At 33.9% G+C, this 19,116-nt stretch overlaps 2 protein-coding genes and 1 non-coding gene across 3 annotated transcripts; all 3 read left to right on the top strand.

Moving 5' to 3' along the window:
- Positions 1-1,115: 1,115 nt before the first annotated feature.
- LOC123199462 (disease resistance RPP13-like protein 4) lies at positions 1,116-4,597 on the top strand. The gene is made up of 2 exons (XM_044614479.1): positions 1,116-1,416; positions 1,930-4,597. The coding sequence occupies exon 2, from the start codon at positions 1,948-1,950 to the stop codon at positions 4,513-4,515; it is 2,568 nt and encodes an 855-aa protein (XP_044470414.1). The 5' UTR covers positions 1,116-1,416; positions 1,930-1,947; the 3' UTR covers positions 4,516-4,597.
- A 1,375-nt stretch (positions 4,598-5,972) lies between these two features.
- Positions 5,973-9,827, top strand: LOC123199463 (phosphatidylinositol/phosphatidylcholine transfer protein SFH12-like). The gene is made up of 14 exons (XM_044614480.1): positions 5,973-5,984; positions 6,067-6,227; positions 6,314-6,557; positions 7,095-7,194; positions 7,285-7,551; positions 7,637-7,714; positions 7,800-7,951; positions 8,037-8,136; positions 8,332-8,415; positions 8,519-8,587; positions 8,700-8,814; positions 8,890-9,260; positions 9,447-9,521; positions 9,606-9,827. The coding sequence occupies exons 2-14, from the start codon at positions 6,194-6,196 to the stop codon at positions 9,621-9,623; spliced, it is 1,707 nt and encodes a 568-aa protein (XP_044470415.1). The 5' UTR covers positions 5,973-5,984; positions 6,067-6,193; the 3' UTR covers positions 9,624-9,827.
- An 8,482-nt stretch (positions 9,828-18,309) lies between these two features.
- Positions 18,310-18,381, top strand: TRNAH-GUG. The gene has a single exon. It is a non-coding gene; the product is annotated as a tRNA-His (tRNA).
- Positions 18,382-19,116: the final 735 nt, after the last annotated feature.

Raw genomic sequence — 19,116 nt, 5'->3', positions numbered from 1 at the left:
GTGACAAAACTGTAAATATTATTCAACTCTCTGCCATGAACAAAATCACACACATAGATACCCCAAATAGCAAAACAACATTTCTCAACTTCAAAATCATTATTTATAACATAGATCCGAGGAACCAAAAACATAAAATATGAAACATATCAAAGATAATACCCCTTACCTTGTTTCAAGCCAAATATTGACAAGTTGGTTCTCTTCTCTTTGTTTTGTTTCCTTTATCACCAAAACCACTTTAAATCAACACCAAAACACACTAACATACTCACATAACATGCATATAAACATAGGTAAAGGGAAATGAAAGAGATCTTTTGGTTACCAAGGGTTTCAAAGTGCTTCTTTGTTTCCTTTTCTTATTTTGTCTTCCAAAACCCCTTCAATTCCTTCCTTTATCTTCACAAAACAAAAGAAAATAGCATGAAGAATGTTGGCTACTGGAATGGACGGGAAGATGATGGAAAAGCCTTGAAGTTTATTTGTTTTGTCTTTTTTTCTCTTTATATATATCCATATCTTTTTAATATATATATATATATATATAAACACACATATATAGGTGAACATATATATTTAAATTGAAAATATCTCGAAATAGGGTCAAAAGACATAAATATCCATGAAACGTACCTAAGGGTATTACAAACGCCTAGAAGAACGGTCGTCGAAAATATGGAATAAAGTTTTTAGGGTGTAAGTGTAATGTTTTAAAGCTTGAGGGGGCGGCTATTCATTTTAAAATATAAAACCTTAAAAAGTATATATGGTGGGGGTGAAATATTAATTTTTCAAAATTATGTTAGGGGGAAATGGTTAGTTTTTAAAGTTAGAGGGAAAAATGAAATAACTTTTTTTTTGTTCAAATAAAAATTCTAAATGATGATTTTACCTTTGATTGTAACAATCAAAACTAATAGATGAATAGGTATCTGAGTTTTCAAATGTTAATGAATGTTATTTTAGGTTTTTACTAAACCTTGTGTGGGGATAAGTCATTTGGCCAAAATAAAAAATTAGTAAGAGAAGTATTATTATTATTATTTTTTAAGGTTTCCAAAAGAATCAACTAGTAAAATGGATAGAAGTTTCGACTTTCCTGAGGCGTGTTGCAAATTACAATTGTATTAAGGTGTCTACTTGACTTGGTCTTCTACATGGCATTTCAGTCCATCCTCAGATTACCATAAACCCTTCTGTTCAAGCTCACAACTTGGTTCGCATTTACTTCTGACTCGTGGATATTTTTGTAAATTACCGAAACGGGGATGTCTTCCCTGCAACTTCTCAGATTCATCGGTTTTGGCCTTCTGTAGCTTTTCTTTAATCTTGACAGTTCCTCTGTTTGCAGCTTCTTTGAACAAATACCAAAGATTCCCAGATTTTCTTTTGATCGTCACTTGTAATTCTATTGTAAGTAACTTGAACTCTTCATCTTTTTCTCTTTCTGTTTGTTTATTATTGTAAATTTATAATCTTGCTCTTGAAAGTCAATGGGGACAAAGCGTAGTTACAATAAAATCAATCCTGAATTAAACCCATTTGTAACTTAATTTGGTTTATGAGAGAGTCATGTTAGGATCATTTTTCCTCCACTCAGGAAAGAAATTAAATGAAAATGTTTTTTTTTTTTTTTTGTGTGTGTGTGTGTTTAATAAGCTCATATGCACCAGCTTTCCAGATCTTGTTCTTTCTATTTGGGTGTTGACTTGAGTGGAAGGAGCTTACATAGCATTTAACTGCTACAAGTAGTTTATTCAGAGTCCATTGCAATCTTAATTCCTGCTTAGTGAGGGTTAAATTCAAGATTAATCTGTCCACGTTGATATTGCTTTTTTGTTATATGAATTGTCAATGGAATTTCCTATTTTCTTTACCCCTTGACTTGATATATTCAACTTTTAATTTCGTTTTTCCTTGCTTCAGATTTTCTGGGGAAATAAAATGGTGGATGCAGTGGTGAGTGTATGCTTGGAAAAGCTGCTTAATACACTTACAGAGCAGAGTCGCTTTGTGAATGAATTTAGAGATCAATTTGAGAGGTTAGAGAAGGAGCTCCAGTTGATGCAATGCTTCCTCAAAGATGCTGACAAGCACAAGAGGAAGAGTAAGAACGAAATTCTCCGCCAGATCATGGCTAATTTGCGAGAGCTGATTTATGAAGCTGAAGATATTCTGGCAGACTGTCAGCTTCAATCACAGGATGATGACAAACTGTCCTATGGTTGGTTGAATTGTATCAATCCTCTTAATGTGGGGTTCCAATATCAAACTGGAAGGCGCCTCAGAGAGATAAATGAGAAAATCACCCTCATTAAAGAAAACATCTCGTCTTTTCTTAATGTGCCAATTTTTGGCCGGACAGAGACAATAGGTGCTCTCAGTGGCCGAGGGGATAGATGGAGTGGCCCTGTATATGACCATACCCAAGTAGTTGGATTGGAAGGTGACACGAGGAAGATTAAAGATTGGCTAATTGAAGCCGAGAATGGCCTAGTAGCAATTGGAGTTGTTGGTATGGGTGGATTGGGAAAGACCACGATTGCTCAAAAGGTTTTCAATGACAGAGAAATGGAGAATCTGTTTGAGAGAAGAATGTGGGTGTCTGTTTCTCAAACATTTACTGAAGAACAAATTATGAGAAGCATGTTAAGGACCTTGGGAGATGCAAGTGTTGGAGATGATAGAGGGGAACTGTTAAGGAAAATTAATTTATATCTCTCAGGCAAGAGGTATTTGCTCGTGATGGATGATGTCTGGAGTGAGAAAACTGATTGGTGGCAGAGAATATGTGAGGGATTGCCCAAGGGAAAAGGAAACTGTGTTATCATCACTACCAGAAATGAAAGAGTTGCACGAAAAATGGGAGTGAAAGAAGAAAAAGTCCATCGGCCCAAGTTCCTGAGCAAGGATGATAGCTGGTTGCTGTTTCGTAAGATAGCATTTGCAGAAACTGGAGGGGAGTGTATGTACCCTTCGCTACCAGATGTCGGTAGGGAGATTGTAGAGAAGTGCCACGGTCTTCCATTAGCAATAAAGGCATTTGGAGGGATGATGCTGTATAAACCACCAACTATTCATGAATGGAGGCGAACTGCAAATAATTTTCGGGATGAATTGGCAGAAAACGATGATTCTGTCATGGCTTCACTGCAACTTAGTTACGATGAGCTCCCCCCATACCTTAAGTCATGCTTCCTTAGTTTCTCTATTTATCCAGAGGACTGTGTCATTACAAAAGAGCAATTAGTTCACTGGTGGCTTGGGGAGGGTTTTGTCCCAGTAAGAAATGGTAGATCATCAATTGAAGCTGGAGAAGATTGTTTCTCGGGGTTAACAAATCGATGTTTGGTAGAAGTGGTTGACAAGACTTACAACAAAACAATTAGTACTTGTAAAATTCATGATATGGTTCGTGATTTGGTGATCAGAGTAGCAGAAGAGGATGCATTTTTCAGATCAAATGGTATGAATTGTCGTCATTTGGGGATTAAAGGCAAGATGCTAAAGAAGCAGCTTGTAGGTAATTCAAAGTTGCGAGCACTGTTATCTACAACAAAGACTGCTGAAGTGAACAACATTGCATCAAGCATTGCAACAAAGTTCAGTGAATGTTGCTATATGCGAGTTTTAGATCTTTCCAGATCAATCTTCAAATTGCCACGCAATGGTCTGTTGAATCAGATTGGTTCACTTCAGCATTTGACTTATCTTAGCTTAAGCAATACCCATCCTTTGATTCAACTCCCACCCTCGCTAGAGAAACTTTACAACCTTCAGATTTTGGATGTGAGTTACTGTCAAAACCTTAAAATGCTACCCCCTTATATTGTGTCATTTAAGAAGCTCAGAGTCCTAGATGTAAGCCATTGTGGTTCCCTTGAATACATACCGAAAGGCTTAGGAAAGCTTTCAAACCTTGAAGTTTTGTTGGGTTTTAGACCTGCTCAATCAAGCCAAGTCAAAGGTTGTCGGATTCCTGAGTTGATGACTTTGACTCGACTTAGGACACTTGGATTACAATTTACTCGTGCGGATGAGATTGGAGACAATGAGGTCAATGCATTGATAAATCTTAACGAACTGCAATTTTTGTCTATCAGTTGCTTTGATAGCGAAGGTAGCGGTGACCTCATTGCCAAAGTTGAAAAACTCTATCCTCCACAGCAGCTTGATGAGCTGAGTCTCAACTATTTTCCTGGGAAGACAAGTCCAATCTGGCTCAATCCTGCCTCCCTTCCCATGTTAAGATACCTTTCAATTTCTGCCGGAAATCTTGAAAGCATGCATGAGAGCTTTTGGGGGGTGAATGATACCATCTGGAAAATTGAAGCTCTAATGTTTGATTCTCTCTCAGATTTGGGACTAGAATGGGCAGCTTTACAAGAAGTTATGCCATCCTTAAGAATTGTGAATGCTACTTGGTGTCCAGAGTTATGTTCTTTCCCAATTGAAGACATTGGATTCAGAGGTGGTGTTTGGACCAGAGAAGAGCAGATCATGAATATGTAGAATAAAGACTCTGTAATGGCAAATACATGTAATTTATCCCTTATTTTTTTATTTCCATGTGAAACTTGATGATTGTTTTTAATTGCAAATAGCATGATGTTAAATTTTTTCTTTTTTTTAAATACTATTTTGTTATAATAGGCAGCTACAGAAATTCATATGGAAGTTTTGATGTATAACAATGACAAAACTCTGTTCTCTGTCATCTCCTTCTATACTGATAAATGTTACCTTTTGTAACTATTTTCAAATTGAGCCAAGTACAACACGCATACTTATATATATTATCACATGATTAAGTTTTAAAAAGAACAATACTATATATATTCACTTATATGTGTTATCACAAAAGTATAGTAACGGTATAAAATACAATAAATATTGTCTGTCATTTATAAGATAAGAGGAAGAGATAAGTTCTTAATTATATGAGAAAAGATTCTTAGATCCTGATACACTGATACACTAAATAAAATTCATTTATAAGAAAAATTATTGATTAATTGATCCTATAATAATGACAACCCTTCTCGTAAGGTTGCATTCGAGAAAAATTGGTTCGAGTTTGTTTGCTTGTTTGGTTCGAACAAGCTCGAAGTAAAAATAGTTTTAATGAGCTTGAGCCTAATGATTTTTTATTGTCAAGCATAAGCTAGGGGTGTTTGATTTGCAAGCTTGAAAATTTGCCTCGAAATAACTAAAACGATATCGTTTTGATCAATATATATTAAAATGATATTGTTTTAATCAATTTTAAGCTCAATTGTAAATGAATTTGAACTTAACTTCCTTCAAATCAAAATGACTTCGTCAAGCTTGAACTTGAATTTGAGTTCGACTTTTTTAAACCAAATTGAATTTAAATTTGATTCAAATCTTAACACTGACAATCACTGTTGCTAGTTCAACTAGCGACTTCAATCATGCAACTCTAGTGTATTTTTAAAAGGAAGTTTGACCTCCCAATATTAGCATTCAAAAATTTTCACTTGACACGCTAAATTTGATTACATACTAATTTGAACTTATTTAAATTTCGACTAATTATCTGAACACATAAGTTTCACCTGTTTGCTATTAATTCATGTTCATCCACTTAATATGTAATTTGAAATTCGAAATTTGTTCATCCTCAAAAATAATCTTTAATACTACTGATTAATTGGATTGAACTGAGAATAATTTACAGGAATCAAGCTTTACTCGACCAACCCAGAAGGCTGCTGAGCACGTGAAAAAAAAAGAAGAAAATAAAATAAAATTGAGCCCATAAATTTGGAGGGAAAAGAGGTTAGCCTTGCATTTCGGCCAAAACAACTGAAATGACCCAGTCAAAATGTTATTTTACAAACAAAACAACAAATTTTCCGGCAACTTCTGCGGATGCTGAGTTGAAAGAGATAAGCTTTATTCGGTTTTCATCGCTTTAAATCTCCCCCTTTGTTCCTCACTGTTAAGGAAGGCAAAGGGTATTTTTTTTTAACAATTGCTTTTCTGTTTTTCTCTCTTTTTCTTTCTCGTTCTTGGCTTCTGATATGAACATTTGTGCAGGGCATATGGTGTAAAATAAAATTTATTATTTGACATCGTGTGATATGAGTGCTTGATTCTTCTGTTCTTTGCTGCATCACCAACCCAAGTTACAATTAAGATACTTGATTAATCCAGTGTTGTAAAAATGGCTGCCGCTGAAACTCTATCTCCCCAACAAGGTGCACATCTGTTGTCTTTTTCTCAGCCTTCTTCCTTTTCATTTGCGTCATGTTTTGAATTGCATTTGGGTTTGTATACATGACAGAAGTTGATGTTCTTGATGATGAGAAGAAGACGAGGATGGGCTCATTCAAGAAGGTAGCAAAAAGCGCTTCAAACAAGTTCAGGGATTCTTTTAAAAAGGGAAGGCGAAGTAGTAAAGTAATGTCGTTTGAGATTGAGGATGTGCACGACGCAGAAGACGTAAAGGCCGTCGATGCATTTCGTCAAAGTCTTATATTGGAGGAATTGTTGCCCTCAAACCACGATGATTACCATATAATGCTCCGGTTGGTTGCTTTGCTTTCACTATAAATACAATTTACAATTATAATAGCCTATAGTTATCAAAGGCGTGGCTCTGGGCGATGCTTTACTCCAGGCAATGTAGACATAGCCTTGTCTATAATCAAAGGTGACTAAAGGTTCAAAGGCGCCTTTGAAGAAGCTTTAGGCATAAAAAAAATGGGTTTTGGAAAATTTCAACAAAATATGAGGGTTATTGACAATTTATGAGGTCTCTCATAAAGTTTTAGATCGTTGAAGAGATTACAAGAAGTTTTATAGTCATTAACTCTAAAGGTTTTTTGAAGAGGCTGTTCGAGATATTCAAGAAGGTTGTTGAATAAGTTACTTGTCATTAATCCCTTATATGTTGCCCAGAGGTTAGGCATCATAACTAGTTACTTATTGAGACTGTAGCGACCTGACCTTTTTTGCCTAGGCAATAGAACCTCTCCTCGTCTTTTGCCGCTTTTTGCCTTTGACAACTTTGTAATAACCCATCTCCATTTTCAATCTCTAAGCTTTTGTTCTGGATTTTACAGATTCTTGAAGGCCAGAAAATTTGATCTTGAGAAAACAAAACAAATGTGGTCTGATATGCTTCAATGGAGAAAGGAATTTGGTGCTGATACTATCACACAGGTATTCATAAGAAAAATTCTGTGATTTTGTCTGTTTAATCTGTCATTTTTTTGCCCAGATTCATCATTTTTCTTTTTATCTTCGTTGAAGGACTTTGATTTTAAAGAACTAAGTCAAGTGCTAGAATACTATCCACATGGGCACCATGGAGTAGATAAAGATGGACGACCAGTGTACATTGAAAGATTAGGGCAAGTAGACCCTCATAAGCTCATGCAGGTCACTACAATAGAACGTTATGTGAAATACCATGTTCGAGAATTTGAACGCTCGTTCGACGTCAAGTTTCCGGCCTGTTCAATTGCCGCAAGGAAGCACATCGATCAAAGTACAACTATTTTAGATGTGCAAGGAGTGGTGAGTGGGAATCATTCTTTATTAGCAATCTAATCAACAATAAGACTGGAGAAACACTGATTGATTTTAAATTTTTTTGTCATAGGGTCTTAAAAATTTTAACAAATCTGCAAGGGAACTTATCACTGCTCTTCAGAAGATTGATGGTGACAATTATCCAGAGGTCGTAATTTACCTCAGTTCTTCATATAAGGTGCCATGCATTAGATGACAGATATGTGATGAAAATTTCGTTGCCTTCTATGCAGACTTTGTGCCGTATGTTTATCATTAATGCTGGCTCTGGATTTAGAATGTTGTGGAACACTATTAAGTCCTTCCTTGACCCTAAGACCACAGCAAAGATCCATGTTCTTGGTAACAAGTATCAGAGCAAGTTGCTGGAAATAATTGATGCTAGGTAAGTTTCTGAATCCTCTTAATTTCAGCTGTTGTTATTTGTTAGTTGTCATTGGGTTTAAGTTCCTTGGTGGGTTGGCACACAGTGAGTTGCCGGAGTTTTTAGGAGGTACTTGTACTTGTGCTGACAAAGGAGGCTGCATGCGTTCTGATAAGGGCCCATGGAACGATCCAGAGATTATGAAGGTGATTCCATTGCTTCTCCTGTCATGTTCTCTCTTAAACCGCATTATTTATTCAATAAAACTCTGCATATCCACTTGAAATACATAATTAGATATATTTTTTATGTCTCTCATCTATCTGTTATGCATAGCATTGCTATTATTTATTGTACCGCTGAATTGTTTTTTCTGAATTTAATTGATCCATGGAATGCAGATGGTTGAAAATGGCGACCATAAATGTACAAGTAAATCTGGAACTCAAGAAGGTGATGAGAAGCCAGTTTCTGAGGAAGACATAGTACAGTCAAAGGCTTTACTTGTTCTACTATGAAGCTTCTTTTATGGCTCTAAAAAACTTCTTGCCCATTTTGACTATCTTAATTTCTATGCATTTTACCCAGAAAGACGACTCTGGCAATGTTGAGACACCAAAGGGCCACCAGCCACCGCTTACTGCAATTCAAGCGCAGGTAATTGGGGAAGATTTGACATTTCCTCATTGCAATAAGGAACAGCAACGCATCCACCACTTTCTTCAAGTTCTGATGTTTCTGTAACTTATTCTGGTTTTAAACCCCGCAGGCTCAAATTTTGAAATCTTTCAAAATGATCGAGGACTTAGTTCCGATGGTTGACAAGCCTGTTGATGCAGCTTGGCAAAAAGCGATTGAGAGAGAAATATTTTCCTTCAAGAAAGGTAGTTTCTTGAGGTGAATGCATACATATTACATCGAAAAATTATGAAAATTAATCTTCATGTTGCTTGCAACAGACGTTGCGAAAATGCAAGATCCTCGCAAGGGTCCTGAAGAGAACTCTCAGATTTTCAGTGGGGTGATGGCGTTTGTTATGGGCATTGCCGCAATGATCAGAGTGACACGCACCCTACCTAAGAAGCTCACTGATGCCACCATCTATTCAAATCCCGAATACTGTATTGAAGATACAAAGCCGAAAAGCGCTGCACCTGATGCCTATGGTGCTGATTACATGGTTATGGTAAAACGCATTGCTGCATTGGAAGACACAGTGAAGATTTTGACCGCCAAACCTGCAGCTATGTTGGCTGAGAAGGAGGAATTGTTGCAAGCAGCAGTCAGTAGGGTTGACATGTTGGAGCAGGAGCTCTTGGCAACTAAGAAGGTACACACAGTGACCATTTTGAAAAGAGCAATATTATATATGCTAACCCACTTTAAAATGGATTCATAGTTATGCATATTATTTTATCCATATTTTAAAATCCTCTTACACATAATAACACACATCAATGCTTAGTTTTATTGTTTTGAAAACATTTGAAACCTTTGAATGGTCTTGTTTTTCCAGACTTTGGAGGAATCACTGGCTCAGCAGGAGGAACTCATTGCTTATTTAGAGAAGAAAAAGAAGAAAAAGAAGCTGGTACGTATTCAAACTAGGTTAAAATATTTTCTTCCATTAATTTGCAGTCGCATCATTCTTATCATAATTCTTTGAATCGTACAGTTGCAGTTTGCCTGGTAAAGAAGAAAGCGGGAAACCTGAGAGAGATTATCAGGAAAGTGGTGCAGTGGTGACGTTTTCTTTTTCCAAGGCCACCCGAATGCACTCAAGTTGGACGCTCGATTGTAACATTATATAACTCTGAATCTGTCATGTAAAGCCATTCTTTTCACTCGTGTATATTATATTATGAATAAAATTTGGCTGTGCATTATTTCAATGATATATATATATGTATGTCTTTACTTATATTATATCTGAGGTTGACAAAGGAGTTGAGAGAGATCAGAATGTTACAGTACTTAAATACCTCCATTATAACCAGCAAATGTACAAGGCATAGTCTTAATCCTAGAAAATTCTTCATCTCCATCTTCGTTGCTCTCTATGTGAACCCAAGCCTAGGTCCATACCTTTAACACTTGAGTCATGCTTAGGCCTCGCTAAAATCTTCTTTTATTCGGCCTTTTTCCCAGCCTGAACCGCGTATATAGAGAGGACTCAAATTATCTGGATGTTCAAAATCCAGACTAGAGCTTGATTTAAGTTGAGGTAGGTTCAAACAAAGGCTAGTTTGAGCTTAGCTTAGATCTAAAACAATTTATATTAATTTTGATTTGTTCAAGTTGTTAAATAAAAGTAGAAAAATCATTGATGAAAAAAAATCATTCAAATTCAAAAGAATTGCTATCACTACAAGCTCTAGTATAGAAATATTGGCAGAATAAAAAGGTTTAAATTGAGTTGAGTTTAAATTAAAATTTCTTTAGCTCGACCTTGACTCGTACGGACTAAATAACAATTAGAGCTAAAATTTACTCAGATTATACCCATGTTTGTTCAAAACAATGAGCCAACTTTTTTGGTCAAATCCTGATTTTCCGAAAAGAAAAATAAGTTAGGTGTGCGATTTTATGCTTAAATTTGTTCTTTAAAGGAGCCTTAACATATTAGAATTATGATTAGTAAATTTGTTTATTATAACAAATTAGGAATTTATCTGTTTAATATGAAATATACATATGAGTAATATTATACGTATTTATTTTTAATATATACATAAATATATATATGATGATTTATCATATGATTGAGTATTACTTTATCATTAATTCATAATCACTCAATCATTTGATGATATAAATTAAGTATGTACATATTTGTATAATCAAAATGAATACATGCAATTTAATTATAAATATATATATGTAAAAAAAAGTGTTATGATATATTACACATTATTTAGATATCTAATTCAATATTTAAATTCGAATATATATAGTTTTATTGTAATTTAAAAAACAAAATGACTCAAACAAATGGTTAAAAAAAAGTAAGTGTCAACATTGGAGATCATATCATTTGAACTATAATGTTTAATGGTAAATAATTTATAAGCATAGCTAGCATTATAGAGAAGCTTCTTTCACTAGATGATAATTATTGAAAAATCAAAAAAAAAAAAAAGATTAAGTAAAGATAAAAGCCCCTAACTTAAACAGCTTAAGCTAAAAGTACTTATGAATACAAGCACCAAAGTGTCTCCTCAAATAGCGATACTTGATAATTAAGGAGTATTTGCCTCCATGCTGCCATCGTAACTATTGAAATATGATGCATAAGATAGAGGCACTAGGCATAGCCCTCTTCTGCTAAGATTTCGCTTTGATTCTTCAACTTTATCTTCCTTGCTTGAACACTGTAAAAAAGAAAATTTTAATGATAATCCTTTTGCTTGAAAAGAAAAAAAAAAAGGAATACTTATCATTACATTATAAAATTAAAATGGTATTACTATTTAGATACCAAATTAAAATGCCAACTTTAGAATAATGTTACAAGTAGAGGTGCAATCGAGTTGAGTGAAGTAATGTTTGACTTGAACTTAGTTTGATTACATTAAGGCAAAGCTTAAACTTGATAAGTTGGAAAAGTTTTTGCTTCAGCTTGAGACAAAAGTGACTAATTCGAGCTTAACTCAAAAAATTGTACTTCAACCCTTTATTTTTAAAATATTATATAAACTCTATAACTTATATATTTATTATTTATTTTATATTTAAAATTACTGATAAGATTTGATGGATATAAATAAAAAAATTTAAAGTTAAAGTGTTTATTAATGTTTTACTTAGATTGAATTGTGAGTTTATAAACCTACTAAATCAACTAATAATAAACTTAAACTCAGCTTATCAATAATTGAGGTGAACTTGACTTGATACAAGCCAAGCAACGAGTAGTTGGCAATGGCTAACTAGTTTACAACCCTAATATCAAGGGAGGTTAAATAATTACAATGAGAAAAAAGGATAATGTTCAAACTAGGAAGGGTGTTTGAAGTTCAGATCAAGCCTTAGGGGAGGTTAGAAAACTAACCCTTTTTTTCCTACATTTGGGACTATTACCTTTTGGATGGTCAAAAGTACAAAGTGAGTGTTAGATTGAAATGAACAAACCCCGGTTTTCAGGTTCTTTCACCAAAAGCAAAGATGTGTTACTTACTGCTTGAGTTGTTGTAGAGTCAGGCTGCCTATGTGATGAATTCCTGGAAGGTGTTGGTACTGTGAGTGTCTGCACTCGGTCGTGGAGGAATTGTATATATCCAATGGCTTCTGTTAGTACGGAGGCCGTATCTGTCTGCATAAAAAGCATTATAAAGTTGTTTGTCATTGAGTTTTGGCTCGATGAAGATCGTTGTGTGTGTATATATATTACCTTGCCAAAGGGTGCCACCAACTTCTGAAGAGCTTGAATTCTGTCTCCTAATTTCTCCTTTCTAACCTACCAACGCACAGTATACAATTAGATCAAGAAAATGCCAATCAAAATGAAAATTTATCCACAGAAAATCGTTTAATATATTATATAATTACCTTCAGTGGTGGGCATGGGGGTCCTGACCGATACTTCTTGGAATCTTGGCCTGTTTCCTTTGACGACCCTGTAAAACTATCCTGCCTCTTTGTCCTTGTAACCCCATTTACCAATCTTGGCATCTTTAACATAAAGTAAAATTACATCTCACTCAGTCTGACTGTTTATTTGCAAAGTAATGCAATGAAATTTTTACATGGAGTGTGGATTGTGTTGATATTAGTTCAAGTGTGAAGATTTTTGTAAGAATATATGAAAAATAAAAAGGCTTCCAAGAAAAATTTTCTGCAAAGGGATATATATGTGGCTAGCAAAGAGTGAATGAAGATATAATATTTATGTTCATGTCTTCTGACTTGTGAGAATTCCCAAGAAAACTGACACCTGAAAGCTATAATTTAATAAGGCACAACGAAGAATTAATACTATAAGAAAAAGGTACCCACTTTGCTCGAGCTGTTCGACGGGCAAGCATTTTTAACAAGTTCAGGCATGGCATCATGGACCATAAATGTTGGTTCACTTAATTTATCATGCGAAGACTGGCTGAAGCTTCCATCATGGTATGTATAAGTTAAAAGATCCAACGCTTGTAAGTTGGGAGCCCTAATTGAAGCACACAAATCTGGGGCTGAAGAAATAATTGTACTTGGAAACACATGGCTGCTGAATCCAGTAGGTGTCGCTATGCCTGGGGAGGCCTGAGGATTATGCCACCCTGCTCCTGCCGAGAGCTGGAGCTGAGTTATATCGCGATCCAAAGAGAGTTGATTGAGCCATAGATTTTGAGCAAGATCGTGAGGATAATGCGGGTAGTGTTTGTTGCTTAGAGAATGCTGATTTATACTATATGGTATGTGTGTCATTTCAGTGTGTTTAGGGGAAAAATCTGGCATCTCCATTTTGTTGTTTGCAAGGGCCCATTGATTAGCAGATTGAGGGCTAAATAATGGAGACGACCAGCAGTAGTCCTTTAATCTTGAGATGCTTTCAATCATATCTGTATTAATGGAACTATCTTTGCTGCATGAACATTAAACAAAAAGTCAGAGTTCATATCAATTATCATATAAAGAGCCCAAATACCAAATAAAGTTATCATTGAATCAGAAGTTATGTCCCAACAAAATAAAGAACCCAGTTGCTGTTATGGCTTCTTCTCACCGCCAATGAATAAAAAAGCTGGAAAATAATACTAAGAGGTTCAAGCTTATATGATATAGATGCACAGTGCACTTATGTTCTCCATGGAAGAACCTTAATTACCACATATAACACACAGCTCTATGATAGAGGCAGTTTTACTTACAGAATAGTGGTAGAGTTCCCGTCTTGAGTTCTTGGAACTTTACTGGCCAAGTTGGTTTCCAACAAAGAGAAACAGCATCCCTTTAACTGTTGTTGGAGCTGATGCTGAAGTTGAAGATCCTCAGACTCCATAATTTGTTTTAACTTAAGACTCGAAAATCCCTAGATAGGTAATCAATTAATTAACGGCTGCTCTAATAATCCTTCACTTAGATATATATATATATATATATTCACGAAGCCAACAGCCTTTAGAATATCATATCCTCGCTCAGTTGAGTCTCCTGTTTACTAGGCCTTCATAAAAGCGCTTGAGAAATCACCCTTTTATCAATATATCATACCTGAAACTTTATGGAGGCTCCATAGCTATCAAAACCCTATTATATATTATTGTTTAATTATATGTTAAAAATGGATTTATCTTTTGCTCTCTCTTGCAATGCTACAACTAGTGTCCAAGGAGATAAAAAATGTTCCATCATATATTGTAATTGAAGTGATATATCTTTAGTAAATATTTTAAATTTATTTGGGAAAGTTTAAAAAAAAAAAACGGATAAAGATCATGAATAGAATGTTTCCTTTCCCAGTTTAATCAGGCAAGACCTTTTTATTATCAATAATTCATGTACAGGCAGTGGATACCAACAAAGAAATGAAAAAAAAAAATAATTTCGTAATTTTGAATTAAGAATAAAACAAACAGTTATACAGAGTGTATGGTGTTACCCATGCTAATACATACAAAACATATGTTTGTTTTTCACATTCTATTTTTTTCAAAGTAATAGTGTCGAAGGCATGATTTGACCAGTTAAGGTCAAAAGCATATTCCTAGACTAGTGCACATTGCAAGGAAAACTTATTGGCCTAACCCAAAGTCTAACTACGAGCTTTTTTAATTATAACAACTTAAATATATACCGTTGAAGTTAGAATTATCACAGTTGTTAGCACCAGATTTATCTTCTAATGGATCCTCAATACATAATGATATGTTAATTTATTTAATCTCTTTATGTGCGTTGTTAAGATGACAAAGTTATAACAATTTATCACTGCACAACAATTTCCACTTTACCCGTGGGAATCCAAGAGCCACCGTAATATTGCTAATTAAACTGGGGTTTTAGTACCCACTTGCAAGGAAGGGATGAATTCACATATAAATTGTTGGGCACTTAGGAGGCGTTTGGCTCCAGGTTTTTAAGATTACCTTGGTAATCTATCTTTTATTTCTTTGTTTGGTTTGTCAGTAATAAAATATTACAGTAATCTTCTATTACCAATGCTGACGTGACAGATAATATATGTGGTAATCTGATTACCACCTTCATTTTAGGTATTTAAATATTATCAAGGTAATCTTGATTTTATTATAATTATATTATTATTTATTAATTTTTTAAGATAAAAATAAATTTATTTTTAATTAATATGATAAATAATAAAAAAATATTTAAAAATAATTATATTCAATGGCATTTAAGTAAAATAATTTATTAATAATCTTTTATTATCTTTAACCAAACATAATAATTATTTATACCTATTAAATTTTATCAAATATAATAATCATTTATACCCAGTAATCTTCTAAGTAATCTATCTTCAAGATAATCTTTCTATTTTGGTAATAAAACATTACCCAAATCAAATGTCTCCTTAAAGATACATACACAAACTAGGACACTAGCCTAGTCCCCTTAATCAAATGAGGACTTTGCAAAATGTAAAATATGAAGTGGTTGCTTGATCTCTTTAAGATTTTGTGTACCACAACATTTTGACATAGTTCTACTACTTGAAAAGCGAAAAAGTTAGTAGGAATATGGCAAAATTTTTTCTCTAAATTGGGTTTGAACTACTCATATTCATGAAGGTGAAAGTAAACTAGAAAAGAGGGTAAAGAGATGAATCAAATAAGATCGATAAAAAACCTCTAAATCATACCAACTAAAGGTGTAATCAAGTTAAATTACTCATAAGCTAGTTACGACTTGATTTAATTAATATTGGATTGAGCCTAAATTCAAGTTTGATGTTGATTTACTTAATGAGATTATGAGTTCATAGTTTGATTTTAGTAATATATTAATAAACTATTAAAAGTTATAAAATTTTCAATTAACCTCTTATTTTAGTACTTCATATTTGAGGGATAAGTTATATAGTTTAATTATAATTTTTAAAAATATTAACAGGATCAACATAAATTTTTAATTGAACTAAGCCTATCAATCTTTTATGAGCTCAAATTAAAAATTTTACAATTAGACAAGTTTAAACTCAACTTTTAAGTTATCAAATTAAATTCAAATCAAATAATTCTTAGCTAGAATAGACAACATTATACCCCTAATAGTAGAAACCACACATAATTCGATTAACAATTGGTTAAAAAGTGTCTAATCAAAACTTCTTATTAACTAATGCCACCATAAAAATCCAGCTGCCACGAGAAATTTGAGTCTCTAGATTTTTTTTTTTTTTTTTTTGCGTATATGGCTTGAGCAACAAACCTACTGATCTTTTAACCAAAAAGCAGGGTTAGATTCGAATTGAGTTAAACTCAAGCTTAGTTCGGTTTGTATATAATAAAGCTCAACTTCAAACTCGTGAAAGTCAAACTCAAACTCAGTTCGAATTCAGTTTGATTTGTTTTGAACTCAAATTTTTAACTATTTTGTTATTAAAATGACATTGTTTTAATATATATTGATCACAATGATATCGTTTTGTATTAAAATTTTTAATTAAAAAATTTACCGAATAGCTCGAGCTCGAGCTTGATCAAACTTATATAGAACTAGCTAGTTTTGGGTTTGTTTAAACAAAACTCGAACTCAAATGGATTCAATTTGGATCTTACCCTATAAAAAAAAGATGTATATATAATTAAAGATGGGTTGTGACAAACATATATAAGCCTCGGAGTAAGATATCTAGATTGCCCATTAATTATATCATATCAAAAGCACTAATAAACAAATAATTAAACATACAAATTAAATTACTTATTAACCATCGAACTTATATAGAACTAGCTAGTTTTGGATTTGTTTAAACAAAACTCAAACTCAAATGGATTCAATTTGAATCTAATCCTATCAAAAAGAGATGTATATATAATTAAAGATGGGTTGTGACAAACATATATAAGCCTCGGAGTAAGATATCTAGATTGTCCATTAATTATATCATATCAAAAGCACTAATAAACAAATAATTAAACGTCCAAATTAAATTACTCATTGACCATATATGTATATAAATAACAAGAGTGATGGCCATGGGCCACTGACCGAGGACAGAAATTTATGGGCAAGCTTTGTCGCTGCATGCATGTCTTCTTCAGCCTTGGAAAGTGTAAACCAGACTGGTATGTAGAGCACTAATGCTGCAACTATTGATCAATCTGGGAAAGATTTATGGGGGTTAATCTGATTATTGATCTAGCATGATGCTTAAAAATCTGATTAAAAATCTTAGTTGTGCCAAAATATTCTCTTACTGGAAACAAAAACTTTTGAATTATTGCAATTACATCGGGATTCCAAGATGCCATATGTAGGCTTTAAAGTCACCTCCAGTATTATATGCAGCTAGAATCTGTAAAAAGTTGTGTGCGTATATATATATATAATAGGCTCCAATTGGAATCCACGTTGGATGCTCTATATTGCTTGGGGAAAAAAATAGTGTTATTCAAATATTAATCTCTACTCTCGACCATGCCCACAAGAAGTTGCTGCATTAAACACAAGGATTAAACAATAAACTTATGCATTTTGTCAGCTATGCAAATACTGGAAAAGCGCTTGAAGTTCATCAGGACGGGCTTCTCTGATATGAAACCAGGCTATACTGGGACCGGAAGCCTATACTTTCCAAGGTACCAAATGATTAGAACTTATATAAGTTTATATTTTTCAACGTAGAGTCTAAGTCTCATATTTTATATTTGAGATTTTAACATTCTCCAGAATCACCAACTAACTAGCCAGCTGAATATCAGATGCCGGTTCTTCAATTTTCAATACTTCATATTGAAAAAGCATATATCTTTATTGATTCATTGAATACAATTAGTTGGAACTTATGATATACAAGGAATCAAGGCTAAATTGATAGTGGAGGTGCCCTGAAAAGCAGGTGTTAAAGGTGTCAGGATTAAAGTTTTTTTGAGGAAGAAGACAAAGCCATAGAATATGTTTGTTTTCTTTGGTATTGTTTAACTAGCTAGGCCAAGAAACGCTGTATTGGGGACCATGTCTTCTTTGTTCCTCAAGGCAATAAAGAAATATTATCCTTGTAAATGATTGATCATTATTTGTAAGAAAATTCACTTCCCTTTATGCAAGAGAATATTAAATAAACACTTGCAAAATTATTTAGGAGGGCAAGTACGAGGCTTAAAAGTTGAAGACTAGACAACCTATCCATCGCAGTGGTAGCTTCCTCATACTCCATTATTGCAAGGTTTTCATATCAATTTCTGAAAACAAGAAAATCAAAAGTGGTTGTAGTTTAGTGGTAAGAATTCTACGTTGTGGCCGTAGAGACCTGGGCTCGAATCCCAGCAACCACAATGATTTTGTCCTTTTATTATTTTCCCATTTTTAACAAAGAAAAGAGATACAGAACACCTACTTGGGCTTTCTCTTTCAGGCTGCTAATTCTCTTACGAAAGCCCACTTTTCAAACCGATAAATCATGTTGGATTACAAATTGGATTGATTTCAAATCTAGATTTTTGGACTAGTTCAAGTGTGGATCAGTTTGAAAAGTGTGAATCAAAACCTGTGACGACAAGTTCCTACCTAGAGAACTTATTCAGTTCCTAAGTATTAGGAACCAGAACTGAAACCTGCGCAGACAGCTTAACCAAAAGAACCAACCCGGTCGGTTCTGGTTCCTGTGAACTACACTCATTGTTCTGAGGGGGAAAAGGAGGGAAAACAAAAACATACACAGATTCCATGAACATGTACCAAGATAAGGGTGGCATTTAAATCTCAATTAAATGCGCATATGATAACGAGATTTCTAAATTTCCAAGGAAAATAAACTAATCTTGATTTTCTTTTGCCAAAAAATAATAAGACCATCCAAACCATCAAGTTTTGCCCTTCAAGGCAATGTAAGAAAATAAAGTTCAGCTAATCCATGTTTTCCTTGCTAATAAGTTATTAACTCTTTTTTCCTAATTCCAACAAGCTGGTATCTACATATGGAACAACAATGTCAGACTTTAAGATTTCAAAATATTAATAATATGTCACAACATTAGACAAAATCCTGAAGACCAGAAGATTAGACAAAT

This window comes from Mangifera indica, chromosome 16 (assembly GCF_011075055.1).
Source record: "Mangifera indica cultivar Alphonso chromosome 16, CATAS_Mindica_2.1, whole genome shotgun sequence".
Classification (NCBI taxonomy): domain Eukaryota; kingdom Viridiplantae; phylum Streptophyta; class Magnoliopsida; order Sapindales; family Anacardiaceae; genus Mangifera; species Mangifera indica.
This window is presented reverse-complemented; position numbering and strand designations above follow the sequence as displayed.

Excerpts from the sequence above, each read along its gene's own strand:
- LOC123199462 (XM_044614479.1), top strand. The coding sequence starts at position 1,948 with ATGGTGGATGCAGTGGTGAGTGTATGCTTGGAAAAGCTGCTTAATACA.
- LOC123199463 (XM_044614480.1), top strand. The coding sequence starts at position 6,194 with ATGGCTGCCGCTGAAACTCTATCTCCCCAACAAG. Across the intron at positions 6,558-7,094 it reads GATTACCATATAATGCTCCG|ATTCTTGAAGGCCAGAAAAT; the intron begins GTTGGTTGCTTT and ends TGGATTTTACAG. Across the intron at positions 9,261-9,446 it reads AGCTCTTGGCAACTAAGAAG|ACTTTGGAGGAATCACTGGC; the intron begins GTACACACAGTG and ends TTGTTTTTCCAG.